Source organism: Lingula anatina, chromosome 1, assembly GCF_051362555.1.
Source record: "Lingula anatina isolate TDL-2025a chromosome 1, LinAna3.0, whole genome shotgun sequence".
Classification (NCBI taxonomy): domain Eukaryota; kingdom Metazoa; phylum Brachiopoda; class Lingulata; order Lingulida; family Lingulidae; genus Lingula; species Lingula anatina.
This window is the reverse complement of record NC_141767.1, coordinates 34,896,736-34,918,263: the sequence shown is the minus strand read 5'-3', so window position 1 is coordinate 34,918,263 and position 21,528 is coordinate 34,896,736. Positions and strand designations below refer to the sequence as shown.

Genomic DNA, 21,528 nt, shown 5'->3' with positions numbered 1-21,528 from the left:
ACATACCTTAGCTGAGGAAGAGGTGATCTAGGCTTAAGAATATGTCCATGTATCATCTTGAGTCGCACCATTTTCTTAGAGTAGACACTCACCGAGGGTAGCGCCCCACTCTTACTGGATATGTCCTCCTCTCCAATATCCCTATCCATAAGCATGCTTAAAAGGAATTTTTCTGCATTTTGGCATAAGTCCTTGGCACTCTTCTTCTATATTCTGTCTATAACAAATCTATAAACATCCCCAGCCTTGCAGGCATCCTGGTGAGTTTCCTAACTTGTGAAGTGTGTTAATTCTCTCCTTTTCAGTTCTGAACGAGACCTATTAGCAACGAAATGGATGACAAACTCCAACTGGCCAGTACTAATTTGGTGACAAAAGCTGACTTGTTAAATCAACCTGGACCAGACTGCAATATTATTTTGTCCAGTCACAGTTACCCAAAGAATATACAACTGTTCTGAACAGCAATACAATCAGCTCCATCTATAAACTGCAGTACTGGGTATGGCTCAAAACAGCATCTCATTATCTTGAAATCATGCACCCAACGTCAGGAAATTGGCTCTCTCAGGTGTTTTGGAATGTATGAAAAAGTCTGCTTCTTTGACAACTACAACAGTCTATTTTCTGTTTATCTCGTGCCCTTTGCTGCTTATTTGTGCTCAAAATTAAGTGTAGCATGAAGAATAACACTAAGCTGAATACCCATCTAAAGAGTGAATGAATTATTTCAGTGGCGCCGTAACCCTGTCGTAACCTGCTTTACAATACTGTTATATCAAAACAAGAACAGCATTTAGATAATTCTTGCAAATTCATTCAATAGCTTGATTCCTCATATAACAAACAAAATACATACTGCACAGTCACTTCATCATGGCCACAAGTTATGATTGAAAATTTGGCAAAGTCTACTTTGCCTTACTTAACCCAATCTCTATTTCCTTGACTACACCGAGAGGTATGAACTACGCCCCGGCAGTCTTTGATTGTTGGTCAACAAACAGTTCTAGACACTGGCAATGAGGTAAACTTAAAACCATTTTAATCTGGTTAAGTGTATTGAACTTGTTAACAATAGTCAAGAATACTCCCCTACAAAAGTAAGGTCAGTCTAAGGAAGGTTGCTTTTTTTCCCCAAACAAACATGCCATTGTGCGGCACATTAGACCTACACTGGTAGTTTTTACATTGTACTTGCTTTAAGGTGGGAAAATTCACCTGAGCCAGGTACCACAGGTAGTTTGACAATTATGGAAATAAACCTATATATACTGTTTTACTGATAATTTTATTTCCCTGAGGAAAATTTCCATGGAATATTGACCATCCAGTTAAAGGCAAGGGACAAATATTGGGCATAAAATATACTTTTCAAACTTTCCCCATTATTTTCTGTTAATGCTCATTAAATCTATCAAAAGTCGAGATCCACTTCCATATCATTCTCTCTCTTAATTTTTCCAAATTCTGTTTGTTCAAAAAAGTCCCATTCAGATTAAGTATCATGCAAACCAGTTATTATCTTTCATAATAACTTCTGATTTAGCTCATTTTTTGTGCCTTTATTACAAGGTGATGCCTATATCTGTCTTTGTCTAATTTCAATGCTGCAATGGTACTCTAAGCTGTCAACAATATCAACAAAGTGTACTCTTCAAACAATGCTAAAACGGACCACACCTCAGAATAATCCAGAACTTTTAATACCCTCTCACAAACCCCTTTCAAAACAAAAGGACTAATGATGTCATTAAGAAATACATTGGATCAGCCTACCTATCTATCACACTTAACTAGTTCCCCATCTTCCATTTGACATTATCATCAAGAATTAATGGCTTTTCATTAGTCAGTGACAACTGTAATTGATTGCTTTGAATTGCATTACCTGCATTCTAAATGGTATGAATGACATTTATATAATTTATGCAAGACTTGTAATGAGATACTAACTGTGCTCTTTGTTTCCCTATTGAAGCATTTGGATAACATTTCTGGGAAATACATAAATTTCTCAATTATTTTGATAAATGAACCAAAAGGTAATATTTATCTGTCATAAGAAATGGTCATATTTAAGGAGTATTATTAAGCAGAAACACTTCACCTAGCAAAGAACAAGTGTCAACATTATTCTTTTTCGTGAGTCTTGTTTTGCTTCAGGTGCAAAGAAGGCTGAAAAGAATGCAAGTCCATGTTTTTTTTTTTCATCATTGTTAGTTTGTCATTTATTCATGCTTTATTCCTGGAGTAACATCCTTTGAAACTGATAACTTAAAAACTCTCTTATCTAGATTCACAAATTCCTTCTTGAAATAGTTTTTTTTTCCTGTTTACTTATGCAGAAAGGATAAAATTTCTTTCAAAAAATTGTAATAAAATAGGTGTAGCTGTGATTAACCTGAAAAGAAGGCATTTATTTGTGAGTTCATGTCACCAATGCCTATCAATCATAACAGAGTCAACAGATTTCTACAAATAACGCTGAAGAAAATATCAACCTGAGGCTTAATGACACATGATGTAAAGTCAGATAAATTACCTAAATTAAAAACACGGTGCAAATACAAATGCACAAGCAAGACAAATTCCCACACACTGTTCACTAGTACTTGTACTTACTTTTTACAGTTTTCAGAAAAAAATCAAATGCACATACATACCATTGTATGTTTTCTTTTGTTTGTGTCCTCTTTAAAGCCTCCAACTGCTCATACTTCTTTGTAAGTTGTCGGATCATTTGAGTTATACAAGGTATAGTCTTGGGAGGCTCTATACGATGTATCATTTTAACATGAACCCCTGTATTTGAATACTTGCGGGTAAAAAAGAAATTGTTGCCTCCTTCAACTTCTTTAATTTCTTGCAGTTGTCGGTTTCCACGGATTCGACCTGGATTCATTTTTCATTGGTCTCACCCTGTACTACTATACACATTCCTTTGAAGCAGAGATCCAAAGTCTGTTTGGAACCTGAAGTTGGCAATTATCGAGTGTAACACGTGTAGCGTTTACTCAGCCACATATATCTTCCTACCAGCTCAGACGTTAGAAAAAAAAATTAATGTATCACACAGTGAAAATCCAATTTTAATCATGGTGAAATTAAGATGCCAAGTTTGCTTCAAATTGAACTCATTTCTTATATCAAATTGGGCAATTTCCCCTCAAGTCTGTTCACTCATTCATAAGCATGACACACCATATTGTTTAAGGTCTACTGGAGTACCAGCACACATGCTGTCAAATCCTAAATGTCAAGCACTTGAATAAAGCACTTTATGGCTGGAATATAAAATCAATCCAATTCAAGATTCCAAGGATATTGTGTGATTGCAAATTAGCGGCTATTCTGCAAAATGACACTTTCAATATTTCATAACATTTGGAAAGTTCTCTGATCCTATAGTTACCATTCCAGAAGCTATCAAAAAACTTCCTCGACATTCAGATTAGTTTCCTCTCCTTTTGAGTTCCAGATTAATAATCCCAGATATATATGGATTTGCCACCACTCATAGGGCTTGATACCACAACATGATCCTTAGTCAAACACTCTTCAAATAAGCAGTCTTCTTATGCATCACCCATGTGATAGCCTTAATCTTGGCGTAATGAGAATTCATTTACACAGAAAAATATCTCACAGATAGCAGTTTGATGATAAAATATGCAGCCGTACCAGTGACCAAGGTTGTTTGCTCTTTAAATTGTGACGATGAAATAAAGCTGCCAATATACTGTTAACCAAGAGATCAGGTCACTGCAAAGAAATGAGACTCCCCCTCCTTTTATATACATGTATAAAAATCAAAAACCAAAACAAACATACATCAGAGTGGTCTCAGTTTTCATTACCCGAAAGGTATCCTAACTGACAAAGGTCTCCTTGGATAACAAATCAATCTCACTGACACTATACACTACCATTGAGGCTACCCTATTCATGCTACCCCAAAACAGTTTACTCAATGTAAACTGCCAGAATCATTTTCAATAATCCCATTTTCATAGAGCTCTAAAATATCCCACATCCATAGCCCATTAGGCCAAAATGCTGGGCATGAATTGTACAAAGGTTGATCAGTTGACAGGCCATGCTACCTTGTGTGTGTTATGCATTTGTTATACAACAAATGGGGTTAAATGTTTTATCAGGCATAATATTTAAGGCTGGTATGTTGATCCAATAATATTTACACATGAAAATTGTTGTTAGGGTTATGAAGAAATAAAAATACATTAAAACTATTTCAAATTTCCACGTATTTGGTAAGTACAATAGCCCTTCATAAATACAAGTAAATCTGAATCTGAAAAAGGCAAAGTGATCCCAGATTACTGGTATGCCTATTTCTGTATATACACTAGTAAATTCATATAGATCCACTTTGTAAAAATTCAAAGGCTTAAGTGGGCACTATTTACAAATAAAAACCAATCCATTTTCCATTAACAGTTGTAATGCTGAGAAAATATTGTTTAAACATGCCCCCAGCAACTCTGTTTCAAACATTTTTTTGCAAAGATCAATAAGCACTGGACCATTTATTAATAATTTAAAAGCTCTTGCATGGATTTTCATCAAACTAAGACTGTTAAACAGAAGCAGAGAAAAAGTAGTAAAAATCTATAATGATATCTGGCATATCATTCCAGGATTTTAAAGGGGTATCAAGCATGCAAAAATCCAGTACACTACATCACTCATGTTTACAGTTGCTGCACTGCCCATCATCTTTAGTCTCAGGATTATCTTTGTTTTCACTCAATGTTACAGAAAAATATTAAATCTTCCAGAAAATTTCAAATGAAATTCCTCAGTATCTACTTCAAGTGATAAATGGAAGTTGGTTTACTGGTATCTCTGAAAAAGTTGAATAAAATTATGTTAATTAAGATTTCTTTTAAAACGCAGTCCCTCCTTTGTACTGTGTAAAGTACTGACAGTCAATCTCTATGTCACAGGTTTTAATAGCCAAAGCTTAAATTCTAGCAGGTAAATTTCAGGGTTACTATCTCAATGCCCCTCTTTATCCTACAACAAGCCTCACAATACCTAATTTTACTTGCAAGCATTCTGGTTAATAACGAACACTTACCAGACAAATCCCTTGACCTTTATTTGGTACTGTCAGCTTTATCATTTGGGCTTGTTATTAAATTTTCCTTGATAAAGTGTGTCAATCAAAGTAAATAATGCTGTATTTAGACTCCACAGCATGGTGTTTGGATGTTTTGAAGTCAAAGCTAGTGGACATTATTATCCATGCTGCAGTTTGTTTGACAAAACCATGGTGATGGACTTAGAACCATCTTTAGCTGATCATGTGCTTCTGAATTTCATGCTGTAGTATACTTATAAGGCAACTAGTGGCAAAGATTTCAAATTACTTAAGTTTCACAAAAATGAGTGATTGCATATCAAAAGTGCCCTAATCCATCAGAAATAAGATTTCTGTCAGTAGGAAACTGCTACTCATAATTCATAATTGATGACTTCTATCATAAACAAGCTTTGTTAAGAGATCCACTCTGAAATATCAAACATTTGAATTTTTAACAAAAATCCATAAAGCATTGTTTACTGCATAAACAAATTCACTGAAGTAGAATTTAAATATTAAACTCTTTTAATTGCCTATATATCACTTGCTATTTAAGCAACAAGCAGAAAAACAATCAATTGCTGTTGTTGTACTGAAAGTCACAACCTGACACAACCACCTCTACCACAATGATTTGCAATTTGTTTCCAAGTGCTTGTTTACATGTTGTTTTGCAGCTTTGTTATTTATGGGGATAACTTTGTCCTGATTGAGGTAAGCCAAATCATAAACCTTACCAAAATATAACACTCAATGGACATCCTTAAAACCCTTTAAATAGTTCCATGGTCCTATAAGTACACTAATAAATGAAAATATGTTCACCAAGAGTACCCAAATTGTCTTCTTTCCTTTCTTTTAACCTGTACCACTTTTATACAGCTACTCATAAAAAAAAAAAACATGTTAACTAATTCATTAAAAAAAAAAAAAAGCAAGTTTATTTAAATATTTCACTTAAAAGGAAACACTACCCATAAATGCAAAAATCCTGAAATCCATATTCATGTATATCAAACTGCCCTTACAGCAACATGCAACATGTTCAAGACCCCATGACACTGAGTGGTCAAATATAAAAGAGGTAAGTACCCAAGGCACCTTAGATCTAAGGATGGCAGAAAAAAGAATATGGCATGAAAATACCAGCATCACACTTGGATGTTCTAAAAAACACATAGGATGAAAGACATTAATCTATCAATTCCAGTGACACTTGCAATAACTACTCGATGCAGCACACTTCCAACAACATTCATTGTCTGATTGATCTGTCTGATGTAGGTATTAATTTTAATTAAGAAGCAGACAGCATTATTGGTTGTTGCAAAAAATGGTGTTAAATCTCACAGCACAGAGAGATGAGAGACATAAGCGTAAACATATAATGACCTACAGGCAGTATGACATGGCTACGATGATTTTTTTTTGGAATTATTTACACCACTACCAGCATATAGTTAATCCAATTATGGGCATTCAATGCTTACCCATAAATATAATACTTATGGAGACTTAATACTGTATACAGGTAACAATTCCACAGTGGGTTTTCATATATACCAACAATTTATTGATTTATTTTCAGACTTTATCTGAAAGCTCTCACTTTAAACACCTTTCAGGGTTATGTTACTGGTCTGCAAAAGTAATGTGCCATTTCACTGCCACTATCATGATTTTTTTCAGGTCAAAACTCTACAACTAACAATGACAAATACTTAGATAAAGAAACAGTCAGTACACCCAAAGGGAAGGAGTGATTTGACCTTGAAAAAATGATTGAGCATGCACTTATCACCTAAATCAATTGACGGCCAAATAGCAACAAAATCAACTTGGTGGGATCTTAGCAGGGGTCTCCTACTCCAGACAGTTACTTTGACTTGTGCCAGAGTACACATCTTGTGCACACAACGTACTTACTCATTATGTGTTGCTTTATGTAACAAATCTAAATTACAAACTCAAATGTTTAAGGTGTAATTATGAGCCTCTCATTCCTCAGTCACACAATATTCATTTATGGAGTTTGAACTTTAAGTTTAAACACAGGCTGAAAACAAAGATTATGTGCAAATCGCCTTGGAACTGTATCAAATGGCAATAACTGATATTTAAAACAAAGGTTTAGAGTACCCACTTTTACTACCTAAACCACAGAAAATATATTTAGATAAAGTTACTAAGGGAAAACATAGTGAAGGATTAAAAATGTCAATGTTGGAATAGCAGAGACAAGTATTTAACCAGGACATTTTTTCCCATGCTAAGTAAAGAAACATGAGAACTATTGCATTTTTAACTTGGGAAATGCTTTGATCCTTTTTCAAGCAATCAATATGACAGACTCTTTTTGAAGAACTAATGAACTAAATGCATGTTAAGGGGTATAGAAATTTTGTAAAAATATAAATGGTTTGAAAACATAGAAAAGTATGTACTCTTTAATATACAATCCTGGTGAAGCTCGTCCAATACCAAGCAAAAAAATTACATCAGGCCTCAAATTTTAATTAATGAGGTTTTGGTACTAGTTGTTCCAAATGGGCTGGCAATTATTTCAAACTCACACCACTGAAGTGCATATGTGTAATCATTTAGCCATCAGTATGCTTCCTGAATGTTAAAACCTAAATTTAATACAATAGTTGATCAATTAAATTTTTGGCAAAGGACAGCAATTAAAATTCCTATATGCTGCCCCAATTACCATGGATTTATTACATGTCTCTGAAAATATTGACAGGCCTGTAATATCTAGATTTAAGCAGGCCCTTGAGTCTGCAATACTGACATGTCTGTGTACAAAAATCTAACCATATGCACTATAGAATAAGACAAAATAATTGAAAACATTATGCATACCAAAATCATGTCAGACTCTCTACTCTACTGTGTGTGTGTGTGTGTGTGTGTGTTTGTGTGTTGTTGTGTGTGTGTGTTGTTGTTCCAACTTAAAGTAATTTGTCGAATCAGTAATTGTTCAATGTACCCTCTCCAACCTCCTTTACGACAAATCTCCTGACTTTTATATTCCACTCAAAAGCATTAAAAGGCTAATAATCTACTTGGTATGTATGAATAAATTCAGTGCAAAATCTTGATTTTGCATTTTGTGGGAAATGTCAATTATAACTGCTAAGCAATTCAAATTATGATATATAAGGTTACTTGAAAAAAATAACCACCTTTTTATGCAATCCTTGTTTATGTCTGAATTATAGAAAATCAGGAAAAAACACAGAGGTCAAAAAATTCCACGTGGGGTTATCATGCCGTTAAAGGTGACAAAGAATCCTTTCTAAAAATTCAAGACTATCTCAATATTTGTTTTTGGTATTTGCACTTGCTGTTTGCTCCCAAACAAATTTAACAGCATTTTAGGCACATGATTAAAGGAGGGGTTTAACTTAAAAGAAGTTGGTGTAAATTTACCTAACATAATGTGACAGGTTAACACAATATTTCACAGCTTGAAGCCATGGTGCTCCTTGATCAAACAATTTTAGCCAAAGTGCACCTTGAAATATTGCTATTCAAAATACACTACACAGCAAGTTTAAACAAGGTATGTTACTCAATCGGTTACAACATCACTGCAGAGAAACACAAATAAGGATGTACAACATAGATGCATAAATGGACTTCTTTTCAATACTTTGAAGTCATATACATGCTAAAATTTATCAGCCAATAAAAACAAAACAGTTTACTTACTCCATTCTGTGCTTTTCCAGAAGTTTGGAAAATCCAATTCCTGTTCGCTTCATAGTATCTAAAAGTGGCTCTTAAAAAAGCAAAAGAAACAAGAGAAAAATGCTATGAATTTTGATTTAACTGAATATAAGTGCACTGTCCATATGTAAATCAGAACTGATATTCACTGACAATTATGTGAATATCATAATGGACTTCATGATGACAAACATCTTATTTTACATGTGGGCCAATACAACTGAAAGAAGAGGAAAAAAAGTACAGTGAAAGAGACTTCTGACAAGGGTTCCTATTAAAATTACTAAAGAATTTGGCCAAGCCTACCAGTATGTATAATACAGTCTGTCAACAAAAGTGACCGATTCAAGAAATAATTCTTGACCCGCCACAGACAAATATTTCAACAAACAAAGTTCACAGATGATTAAGCAATTTTTGTCTGCTTTAATATGTATGTATATATTAACAATATGACCCTTGCTTCTTCAATGAAGAGAAAAATATTTAGATAAGTATATTAATCTGAATTAAACATACACATAAATAGCATAATCTACACTGTAGTAAATGACCAGTTTAGATGCAGGTCAGTGTATTGTACAACGTATGAAGACTGTCTGTAATACTTTTTAACTTTTCTTTTCCCCATGCAGTATTTTTTTAAGTGTGTGTACATTAGAAACGTGAATCTTCCACAGATAAACACACACACAAAGCACTATGTCCTTGTTGCATTTCTTTTCTTATCCAATGAATGAAATCAAGTCAGTTTTATTGTAGCGACAGTCGACGGGCTGTGTAGGCTTTACCAGGGTATGCATTATTTTCTCTTCATTAAAATCAAAATATGATCACTTTGACCTATTTTCACAAAATGAAGTAAGAATAATTGGTAGCATCTAGCAGAACTTATATAACTGATACTAACTGGTAAACGTTCAAACTATAAGCACAAGTTGCACAGACACAAAATAACCATTAGCATTAGCACGATTTACTACGTAACAGTAGATGCTTTGTACATGTACGCGAAAGAGAACATTTGAGTGTTCTAAAAGATAACGATACATTTTTAACATGAATACTTACTTAAAGGAAAGTTGCCGTGGTATGATCTAGCACTGGACCTTCTTGGTAACACGTAGTCATCTATATACGGAGGCGGCACATCTTCTACCGGTGTTTTGTATCGCAAGTTAATCAAACTTGGCCCTTGCTTGGGTGACTCCATCTTCCAATTCACGGAATTGCTTTTATCGTCGTCCGATCCACGGCGAGGTTCTGATTCACGAATCCGGCACCGGAACTGGCCAAATCTCTGCCACCAACTATCATCATGCATAGTCAAACGAGGTACTAGTTCACTTCAATCAATCATTAGAAGATCAAACTTCCCACTTACCTCTAAGTGCCGATCCACTTATTAATTGACAAACCGCGTATCAAAATAGTACCAAATGCGTGTCATTTGTTGAACTCTTTGTATGCATGATACGCAAATGCAATGTAAATAAACAATATGAAAGTAAACAGATGCTCTAATAATTGCAGTTGTTTTAGCAAAGCTTTGGTAAATAAAGGTTTTGCTGATTGTCTTCTGCTAGAGCGCAAGAATATTGACGTGACGCCGAAACGCAATCTCACATTTTCCAATCACACCTGTCACACTATTTTCTACTACTGCTAGATCGAAATCTAAGCTGACACGATAGTCTGTTGTTGCACGTCATTAGCTTTTGAAATACCTTAGAGTGCAACATTCGGCGATTTTGTTGAAAAGTCCTTCAATGTTTATCACTTTTTGTAATTAATAAAATTAGGGTAAAAATACAAAAGTGCACATTTAAATAAGTAAAGGTAAATAAGTATAGGTAAAATATCAATTTTGCATTTAATCCTAGACTCATTTAAAATGCAATAGTCTAGACTATATCTTTGAATTTATTATGTGTCAGTGCAACATCAAAATCAAATAAATGAAAAGTGCAATTATCTGCAGTAAATCTAAATCTGGTGATAATAAAATGTGAAACACTAAATGCCAACAGATTATAACAAAAGAAAGTGGTATTTTTTTTACTAAATAATTTATTGACAGGACATTTTATGTATCAAAACAAGTAAAGCATACAACAAATTCCTTTACAAAATTAACAACATTTTGTGAAATACCCCGCATATATAAAATACTCACTTTGATAAGCAAAACAAATCTGCATCTACATAAAATAGTTTTCAGTAATTCCAGCACTTATCAATTCAATAACACAAAATAATAATCATATATCATTTTGTAACATAAAAATTAGACTATAGGGACGGATAACCTTATTATACAGATCCAGGGAATGTGAGTAGTTTAAAATCATTATAGTCTATTCCATAATTGCTTTCATATTAAATTTTGATATTCTTTTTGCACTATCCCACAGAGCTTTTGCCAGAGAGATGGTCCATCAGGAGCTGGTTGTAATCAGCAACAAGTGTGCTGACAGTCTTCATTATGGGGCGGTAGTCACATTCCATGGTCTTGGCTGCAATGACTTTACCAGAGTTAAGGACATAAAACAGTTTTGGTAGTTTTTAGATATTCTAATTCATATTTAATATTAGTGCACAAACCCAATCATTTCCAAAGCAGACAATTATAATTCTAATTACTATTATACTTTTGGCAAATGTTTAATAGTTGTTTCACCATAAATAATGAGAATATTTAGTAGCAATAAATGAATAAAACTTAGCTACAATAAATACAATATGCTCCAAATAAATGAACAAAAAAAGTATTATTTGCAACACTATTTGCAACATGTAAGGTTAAGAATTCAGTATGTGAGTAAATGCAAATAAAAAGGATACATTCTTTCATGACAAAGTTGTTCTGCTCATGATGCTGCCATTTACGCTCAAGGTTGCCCAGCTGAAACCAATGATATTCATCTTGAAAAATATTTCACAAGTTATATTTTTAATATATGCCTGTGTTGCATATTAATAGTGAGTTTTAAAACTTTAAATCTTTTTATAATACACCTTAAATAACTCTGGATATTGTAAAAGTTTATTCATTTTAACCTTGTTATGTACCAGGATCCTATTAGGTGAACTTACATCTATATTAAAATACACATCTTCATGGATATAAAGAGTAAAAAAAAAGCTTAAGAACAAATCTCTTAAGTCAAATTCTCAAAAAAAATTTAGATGGCTCAATCAAGTTTTCACAAATTTTAATACTTTAAAATAGACATATCCCATGGATTTACAAACCTGTGCAAAAGTTTCATTGTCTCCAAGCTGTACTTTCAGGGACTCATAATCAGCTGACAAATCTTGGACAAGTTGTTTTATTGTGTCTCTTCTCTTCTGCAATGTGATTTTGTCCTCAGCCAGTTTCTGAAATATAAGAATATCAATTTTTTGAATTCTTGAGCCAACTTTCAACTTGCTTTTTTGAAACAGAAAATATTAACTGGTGATTCACAAGTTGACAAAATACATCATTTTACTGTCATAACATCAAAGATCATTGAGACTCATAAACAATATTTTAAGTAATTGTTTGCTGCCCAGAACAGACTCATTATTCCAATATAACCCAAACAAATAGTTTTGAATATCTTATGCTGTTATTTGTTCTGAGACCATAGAAACATTCTTAATTTTGATGTCGATCGAAAGTTTTTCAAAATCCTTTTACTAACTATATCTCACCTTCTTTTTCTCTTCTGCCTGTGCTTTCAGCTTTGGAATATCTCCATAGATTTCCAGCTCTGAATTCATGGTTTCTATCTTGTTTTTCAGCATTTCCAACTCAGAGTTGATCTTTGTCTCCAGCTGCTCTACCTTCTGTAAATCTACCTGATACTTCTCCCTCTCTGGATTAAAAATTTACAGAAATGAATTACTTTAATACTATTCTCAGATTATCTGTTTGCCTTTTTTCCTCTCATAATGAGCAGGCAAAAAAAAACAAAAAAAACATGGAATTATAAAAATCTTCTGTGGTAAGACCTCAATCTTCTTAGAGAAACAAGTAAAACATGTTCACATTACAAAGCACTTGGTTCCATTTAACATTATGAAGTGCAGTTAACTCAATGGATTCAAAATGTTTTGCCAAAATGCAAGATAAAGTTCCCTACAAACATTGCATTAATTAAGAAACCACAGTATTTTAAATTTTTTAATTTTATTTACCTTGTGCCAAAGTAGTAGCTGTTGCCTCAGATTTCTTCATTTCTGTCTCCTTGAAAGCCAGATCATCTTTCATGTTGGCTAGCTCCTTAGGAGTGGGCAGATGGGAGAATCTGGAGAGATTCTGAATAAAAAAAATGTTGAATAATGAGATGCATATATATATCACCATTTTATCATATCCAAAATGCAAGTTTTCTTTTAACAATAATTATGTCATTTTCCATCTAACTAAAAAAATTTAATTTCATTTCTTAAAGATTTGTTTAAATGAAAGAAATACACATACCCTACTCATATGCTCCAGAATAGCAACCACATTTGCCTCAAGTTGGCTTATTCTCTCCTAAAAAGTAAATAATAGTCTTTTAAGGTTAATCAGTCCAAAGAGTTTTCTTTGATATTATTTCTATACAAAATTATAACAAAATATTAGTTACAATCAAAGCAAACTAGAGGATCAGAGAGGCGATACCGCCTCCTGGTATTGTACCACCAGCTGGAGTAAGCGCATTCGTATGGGAAGGAAAAAGAAGGGGGAGGGGTTGACAAGCTGTATAAAATGCAGTAAACAAGGGTTATCATTTTACATAGATAATTTTTTTTTTAAATCAGGTGGGCAAAAGTAAAAGGTCAAATACAAGGATGTAGTATCATTGTGAATGTAGGATTTCCTCACTAACTGTGATGGAAACAATATTTGAAATTTTGTTTATATTTGGGTTAAACCGTGCTGCCTTTTATTCTGTAGTTGATATTGGCCTACATGGGCAACATCGTATATTCTTTATTTTTGTGCTTGTTTGTATCATATATATTAATGAAAATTTAAAAATGGGTTGATGCAGCTGTTTTGACATTTAAAATAATTAGAATATCAAAACTGGGAGAGAAATTATAATTTAGGAAATTGAATCCACCCAAAAAGTGAAAAGCTTGTTTGGGTAGTGCTGAAAAAAAAAGATAAACAACAAAATATAGTTGAATCTGCGTGATGCGCCAAAATCCTTGGCAACGAATGCCTTGACGACCAGGAAGAAAGGCATCGAAAGCCCTATTGACAAGCACAGTTTTTAGTTTTACTACAATAACAGCTGTTTTAGTGGTGAAATGCAGTATAATATATTTCCGTGTGTTGTTTAGAATGTATTTCTTGCGGAATTTTGAATCTCAAAGGAAGAGTTATTATTGCTTTAAATGTACACATGTACAGCTGACCAAATGGGTACTAATGTCAAACTAATCATGCATTAAAGCAAGTATATCTATATATAACTGCTGCATATATATATATATAACTGCTGCATATATATATATATATATATATATATATATATATATATATATATATATATATATATATATATATATATATATATGCAGGCAATCAGTTGGCTTTTGTGGAAAAAAAACTGCCTATTCATGCATCTGTAGGGTGGGAAAATTTGCAAACTATAGTTCATGGTGAAAAATGGGTCAAAGGTCAATTTCAAAGTAAAAGTTTCCCAGTATATAACTTCCTATTCAAGATCAATAGCAACTATTGCCAGTTTTGGAGATATAAGGGAGGGATTTTTTTTTAGTGCAGTTCATTATGAAAAGTAGGTCACAGATCAATTTGAAGGTCAGAGTTAGACTGCCAGTGAAAAGAAGGTCAAAGGCTAATTTCCAAGTTACAGTAAGACCCCATTTCCACAGATTATAGATCGATCTATCCCCATGGGGAGTCTCACTAGATTACTGTCAGCATAGCTAGCTTAAATGCCTGTCCTGCCTACTAAAAGCTGTAAGGGAATAATTAAATTCCGTGTGCGGTCGGCTAACTGCAGGGAGTTAGGTCGATCAAGTAAGATCGATCTTAATCTCTGGGAATGCGCTCTAAGATTGTCAGTATATCACTTCCTATTCAAGTTCAATGGTAACTATGGGTGTATCTCTGCTAGTTTTGATGATATAATTAAGGACCAGAAAACTTGCAAAGTGAAGTTCATCATGAAAAGTAGGTCAAAGGTCAATATCAAGGTCACAGTTAGATTGCTAGTTAATGACTTTCTATTCAAATTCTATGGGCGTATCTCTGCTAATTTTGGGAGTGTTTTTTCATTTTATGTTAACTACTGAATATTGCATTGTTGTACTATTTAATAAAGTGCAACTCCTAAACCGTATGGAAAATAAGAAAATGGACACCACCTCCAGTATTGTGCTTGACAAGCTGTACTAAATGCAAAAAACAAGACGTCTCTAGTGTAAACAGTTCCACAATTACAGAGTTTTTAGTTTTGGCATCAAATGACTGCTTCTCCGGTGAAAATGCACCGATTGACCCCAAACCCATGAAGATGAAGGGAGTCCCTAAATAGTAGTCCCCACTGTAATATGAAAGCTTAGGTCTGTGTAGTTTCTGAAAATTGGCACAAACAATTCTTTTTTTGCAGAAAATTCCCATTTTTAGAAAATTTTGGCCTGTTTGACCTTGAAATAAAGGTCAAATGTCAAATCCAAGGGCATATTTGGAAACTCCATATATGACTTTTGGTCAGACCTCTATAGTAACTTTTTCCATAATTCCTTCAGTTTGGGAGATATTTAGCATCAAATTTTCAAAAATTTTGACAAGGGTGCATTTCAGTGAGCGTCACACCCAGACCAATGCACTAACTGAGACAAAAATACCAGGGGGTTCAAGTTGAGATTATATGTGACCTAAATCCAAGAGATGGGGACACAGGTCCCTGCGGTCTAGGAGGAGAAGCGGTAACGGTGACTTGTTTCCGGCGCCCGACTGCGGAGCCGCAGGAGCCGGCGGAGCCGGCGGAGCTGTACGAGACGGGCCGGGACTAAAACCATGAGTACCGCCAGCGTATACGCTGGTGGTACTAATAACAAGTATTATTTTCCATACTTGATGAAATGAGACAGTTAAAATTTATCTCCTACAAAATGACTTATTTCAAACAAAATTGCAATTCAGCAATTCGAAAATGAGCTTAACAAAACTGTAGAAATCATACTTACTATTTCCTGTGTTTTGGATTCATCAAAAGTATCCAAAAATTCTGGAAAATTTACCAATATTATATATATATATTAAGTGAATCATGTATGTCTCATTATGTTCAGTACAATGCATAAAAACTGCACTGTTTTAAAATGCATTTCCTTTATCTCAACGTGAGGATTTAAACTGAATTGTAGATAATTACAATATTTAATTCTGTAGTTATAAATAAATGAAATGAACATTAATGATCAAACACAGACATTGCTCTTAAAATATTGAAAGTTAGATAATTACCATTCATTGTTTCTTCCCTCTTTTTCAACTCCCTGTACTTTTGGTTTCTCTCACCTAAAATTCAAATTTCACCACAAATGTAAATAATTTTCATAAATATGTGGTATTTTTAACAATTATTCTTCCACTTTATTCCATTCTCAGAACAAATAATACTTTTATCATAAGTGGCTTGCACCAGTTTGGCAATACTTAAAGATGGACCTTACCCATATTTTCCTCTAGGTCCATGTCTAGCTGTCTCAACTCCTCTTGCAACTGATTAACCTTTTCATGGATTTCATTGCAACTGAAAGGTATAAAATGTAATTAAAAGTAGTTAAAATATAACTAGAGAAAACAAATATTCAATCTTCACAATGAAAACTGTAATTACCAATTAACTAGTTCTCTTTTCATGTGCTAAAAGGAAATAATTAAATGAAATCAAATCAAAATTTTACATATAAAAAATTCACAAGAAATTAAAGTTGTAATGCACTTACTGCCTCTCCATGCTAGATATCTCTTGGTTATCTTGTTTGACTTGATTCAGTAACTTTTCCCTTTCTTCTGCTGGGGAACCCTTAGCTTGTGCTTCCTCCATTAGCTGATCGCGTTTCTGTTCCAACTCAAATAACTTCTCATATAATTGAACTAAAACAACAAACAAGATCGTTACACCAGTGGAGCAAACTCACCCAATGATAAAATATGAAAAGATGCCCTGCCATTAGCAAATGTTAAAGTCATTTCTTAATTAATTTAATTCAAGTATTTTGTAATAATCACCTGCTTCTTGTTTCACTTGAGATAATGACAGCTCCTGTAAAACAAATAAGACGTTTTAATCGAATATTCAACATTATTAGGCTTGTGACAAGATTGTTTTCAAAATGTTCCAAAATTTAACCTATTATCTCTAGACCTGCTTGGCTGACCCATAGGTAAAACCAAATTTGATTCAAAAAGTGCTTTGCTATCTAATCCAACAATGAGAGTTTATCCCTTTTTTTACCTCCTCTAAATTGGTCTTCTTTGTGTTAAGAGCATCCAGTTCTTGTTGTCCTTTCTCTAGGTCCATCAGTAACTGGTCATTTTCCTGCTTCAGCTGCATATATCTCTGGCGCATTTCAGGGTTCTAAACAATGAAAGTATATATAAATTAAAGAACATATAAAAGGTTGCAGTTGCTTATAAAACTGACTGTTGTTTTATCATTAACTATACCATTTTTATGCAAGTTAAATAATTATGTCCTTAGAGTTTAGCTAATGTTGCTTATGATTTGATATCTTTTGTAAAAGAAAAAAATTCAAGTATTTCAAATATTAACCATATCAGCCACTAAGTTATCTGCCATCCTCTTTTCCTGATCCAGCTCCTGCTCAAGTTGTCTGATGTGATTTTCTTGTCTGAAAACACAAGATGAAATTACACATTTGCCCGACAATAATCTAACACAATGCCATCAAAAAGCATTATCACAGATTGCAAAAAGATGCTAATGATATTCATTGACAAATAGTATATCTAAAAGTCTCTGAAGCTCAATATTATATCCATTCTGTCTTGTTTTGAATGAAATGTGCTTAAATTAAGGTTACAAAATATCCCTTTTTAAACCATGACTCACTCTTGTTTTTGTGTGAAAATCGCATCAATGTTCTTTGCTTCTCTTTCATTCTGGGCTTGCAACTGAAAATAAAGTACAAACAATCAAAATAACACCTTAATACAAATAATATTTTATTTAACAACTCTTACTGCAATATGCTTTATATAGTAAATACAGTGATTGAAAAAAGAGATATGAAAACTACATGTATTAATTATACTAGGTATATAAGATAAGATATATAATTAGATAGTGACACCAATTTAGCAGTCACTGCTTACCTCTTCATAATCCCTCTGTATGTCTCCAATATCTTCATCTGTATTCAGTTTATCCACTAACTGTAAGAGTTTTTTATAAGAACATTAAAAAATTGCAATTGTTTATATTAAGACAAATTGTTGTTTGTACAAATTAAAAGTACATGCAAGAAAATTTTTTTTTAAGTTTTAGAACTACTAGATTTATTTCATAAAGAATCTCATCATACATGCAAATATGCTTACTGTATTGTAATCTCCCAGCTCTCCCTGTAGTTTACCCAAGTCTCCAGCCAACTGCTCTGCTCTGAAAGCAAGATATACAATCATGCTAGATGTTATATCCAACAATATGAAATACACTTTAAAATGCTAAACATAAGCATGCCCATTGAAACTTCACTGTAAGTATGTGGCATTGTTCAACAATGCAAAAAATAAAAAATAAATAAATAAAAAATAAATATATTTTGGAAGCTTACCTCTTCTCATAGGTCAAAAAACTTGACTGTTCTTCATTGGCTTGTTCAATGTCTTTTCTTAATTTGTTGCACTCCTGGTTCAGTTCATTGTGCTTGGTCCTGAAATTACACATTAGATTCATTCAACTGTATCTATTAAGTTCTTGAAGGCAATTTTGTTTTATATCAAAAAGACAGCTTTTAAAATATTAACATCTCCTATGAATAAATATGACATTAAAAAAAAAATTGTTAGTAGTTCAAGTGAAAACAATGCCACTAAGTACACAATATTGGTCTAGGGAAGTGTTTGACATCACTTGACTTTAAAAAAAAAATAGTATATAACGGCAATGAAACAAACGCATGCTTAATGGTCTGAGTTGAAAATGCACACAGCATTTACCTTAGTTGTCCTAAAAAGTATGACCTGTCTTGTACCTGGCGATGAGGGCCTAAAAGATAGAAAGAAGAAATGAATGCCTGAGTAAGTTTCTTAATGAACTTATTACTTGTAGTATGGATAACAATATATAAAATCAGATACTTAGGTTTATATATTTGTTATACAACATACCTCTTCCCCCAGTTTTGATGCCTCCCAAACCTTGTTGTGTCATGGGTCTGTCAGTAACATTAATAGGGGCTGCTAATGCTGTAAAAGAAGATAATATTATATACAAAAATATGATATGAATGCCTGCTCCTTTGAGTTTGACCACAAAAATAAAAGCAGCTATAACTGGTCAAACAGGAACCAACCTTTATATTAATTGTGTTTGTCATTATGTCTTTATGTAATTACTCCAAATTAGTCTCCAATACTTCTTGGAATGGAGGAGATAATAACATCATATGGATTATGCAATAAAGGGCTTAATGCTGCTCAATGTTTCTCTCTTTACAAGTTAATTATGTCTCGAAATAAATTTTGACAAACCTTCTAGTCATGTACTAGTACCTGAGACATTTATAAGCCCTGTACAAAAATTTGCTTCATTTGAAATAAATAAAAAATAGAGTTAATTCCTTTACCTGCTCCCCCTCCTTGTACTCCTCCCCTGGTTCCTGGTCTTCCAGTGCCTGGTACCTAGAAAACAAAGCAATTCCTTGAAATGATATAAATTCTACATAGTTTCTATAATCATACTGTTTTTACATATAGAAAGAATGCACCAAATGTATTGAAAATGATTAGTGGTGAAATAAGTATTGGTATTTTGCATGAACAAATATCCCTTACCATTCCAGTTGTTAACCTTGTTGCTGTTCCAGGTGGTCTACCTACAGGAGCTGTAAAATAAGCAATACCCTTTGCTTCAATGTGAAAAAATGTAATACCTTGCCCTTTCAATATAGACTACTTCATGTAAAATAAATTACTTGTGATTTTTTTGTAAAAAATATACATAGTATATAAGTATAAAAAGTATCAATGCCACAAAATAAACAACAATATATTTTTTTAATGATTTTATAAAAATAATTGATAAGAAGAAAAGTTTACCAGGTGCTCCAATTTTTGGCCCACCTCTGGAGGCAGTGGTCGGCCTGCCTGAACTTGATGGTGGCCGGTTCCTAAAATTATATTTGAACTAAACGTCACTGAATATTACTATAAATCACCAATGACCATTTTTCTAATAAAAAAGGCTAAACATGCAGAATTTGCCTTAGTTTTCAGCCTTAAATACTACGCAAGTAAGGCCTCATAACACTGTGTTAGAAACTCTTCGTCAGATCATTTCACTTACAAATGACATGCATAAGCTAGAATAAAAAGACTGAAACTCCATAAGACTGGTGTATGAGTCAATACAAAAGGATATCAATTACAAATGATATACTTTAACACCCCATTTCCATAGATTTTTAGATCGATCTATCCCTGTGGGGAGTCTCACTAGATTACTGTCAGCTTGGCCGGCTTAAGCGTCTGTCCCGCCTACTTAAAGCTGTAAGGGGGTAATTAACTATGGTGCCTGCTCGGCTGACTACAATTTAGCGTGAACCCCCAGGGAGTTAGGTCGATCTAAAACTTAATCTTTAGATCAATCTAAATCTCTGGGAAAGCACCCTAAGGTGGGAAGGAGGGCACATTTTCCCCCAGATTGTGGATAAATAAAGCCTATGGAGTTTCTAACACATTGTGGAATTAGGAACATACCTGTGGTATGGTAGCATGCAAGTTACTCAGTGTTTGTAATTTGTACGGCAAACACTGAGGTGACGTACGGAATGGAATTAATAAAATAAAATATACCAAAGATACTCATAAAACCTGTGATATTGATGTCAGTAAAAATACAGTTTATTTTCATAACAAAGGGAAAATAACCTGAAAAACACAGCCTAGGTTTATAACATTTGGAAGTTGGAAATAAAACGAATTTGTTCTTGATTGAGTGAGAAGACAACATTGGGGCATTGAAGATTCGAAGTGAGCTTGGTTAGCAACCTTGAATTAACAGCTACAATCAAACTCTTATACCATTCCCATATACAGTCTCATACTCACATGATTCAAAAATGATAAATTCAACTTAAGCGCAGGTCTTTTAGGTAGATCTATCTTCTTTCCCTCGTATAAACAAATGTATTTTTCTCATGAAGCAAACTATCAGAAAGTATGTGCGCAACGCATGACGGGAAATATAAAGTCCGCAGAAAATCGTTAATCAATGATTTAAATATATTTCTTTTTATCATTTCTTGCTTTTATTATTTTTATATAGTAATAATATTTAAAGGTTTTTAAGAATTTATATATATCCCATTTCTAAGCTTTCCAATCAACCTTTATATAAAAAATTTCGTAAATTAAATTTGCCCCGAGCTGATACATAGCAGACGGACAAATTCTCATCTAACACAATCCAAAA

General features: G+C 33.4%; 2 protein-coding genes across 4 annotated transcripts in view; both read right to left on the bottom strand.

Annotated features, from left to right (window-relative positions):
- The window catches only part of LOC106150372 (uncharacterized), a 32,982-nt gene extending 22,707 nt beyond the window's left edge, over positions 1-10,275 (bottom strand). Inside the window, exons 1-2 of one of the 3 annotated variants that reach the window (XM_087005953.1) lie at positions 9,920-10,275; positions 8,831-8,900 (exon numbers count right to left, since the gene is read on the bottom strand). In XM_087005953.1, the coding sequence (XP_086862079.1) occupies positions 8,831-8,900; positions 9,920-10,172 (323 nt within the window). In that variant the 5' untranslated portion in view covers positions 10,173-10,275. Of the gene's footprint in view, positions 1-6; positions 832-2,666; positions 2,952-8,830; positions 8,901-9,919 lie in introns of those variants that run through there. The other 2 variants (XM_087005965.1, XM_087005989.1) reach the window with 2 other exon arrangements.
- Positions 10,276-10,898: 623 nt separating this feature from the next.
- Positions 10,899-21,321, bottom strand: LOC106171966 (intraflagellar transport protein 74 homolog). Its single transcript, XM_087005948.1, has 23 exons — positions 21,165-21,321; positions 20,154-20,224; positions 19,890-19,939; positions 19,682-19,736; positions 19,224-19,301; positions 19,053-19,101; positions 18,668-18,766; positions 18,432-18,492; positions 18,207-18,266; positions 17,944-18,005; positions 17,644-17,722; positions 17,326-17,448; positions 17,100-17,133; positions 16,814-16,964; positions 16,538-16,617; positions 16,329-16,382; positions 16,049-16,089; positions 13,320-13,376; positions 13,034-13,154; positions 12,548-12,711; positions 12,104-12,229; positions 11,693-11,753; positions 10,899-11,373 (listed from the first exon to the last, which is right to left on the bottom strand). Coding segments are annotated over exons 1-23 (1,800 nt in total). The 5' UTR covers positions 21,167-21,321; the 3' UTR covers positions 10,899-11,251.
- Positions 21,322-21,528: the final 207 nt, after the last annotated feature.

Coding starts and splice junctions, on each gene's coding strand:
- LOC106171966 (XM_087005948.1), bottom strand. Junction 18,006..18,206: donor TACAGAGGGATTATGAAGAG/GTAAGCAGTGAC, acceptor CTTTATTTTCAG/TTGCAAGCCCAGAATGAAAG. Junction 12,230..12,547: donor AGGCAGAAGAGAAAAAGAAG/GTGAGATATAGT, acceptor CTTATATTTCAG/AAACTGGCTGAGGACAAAAT.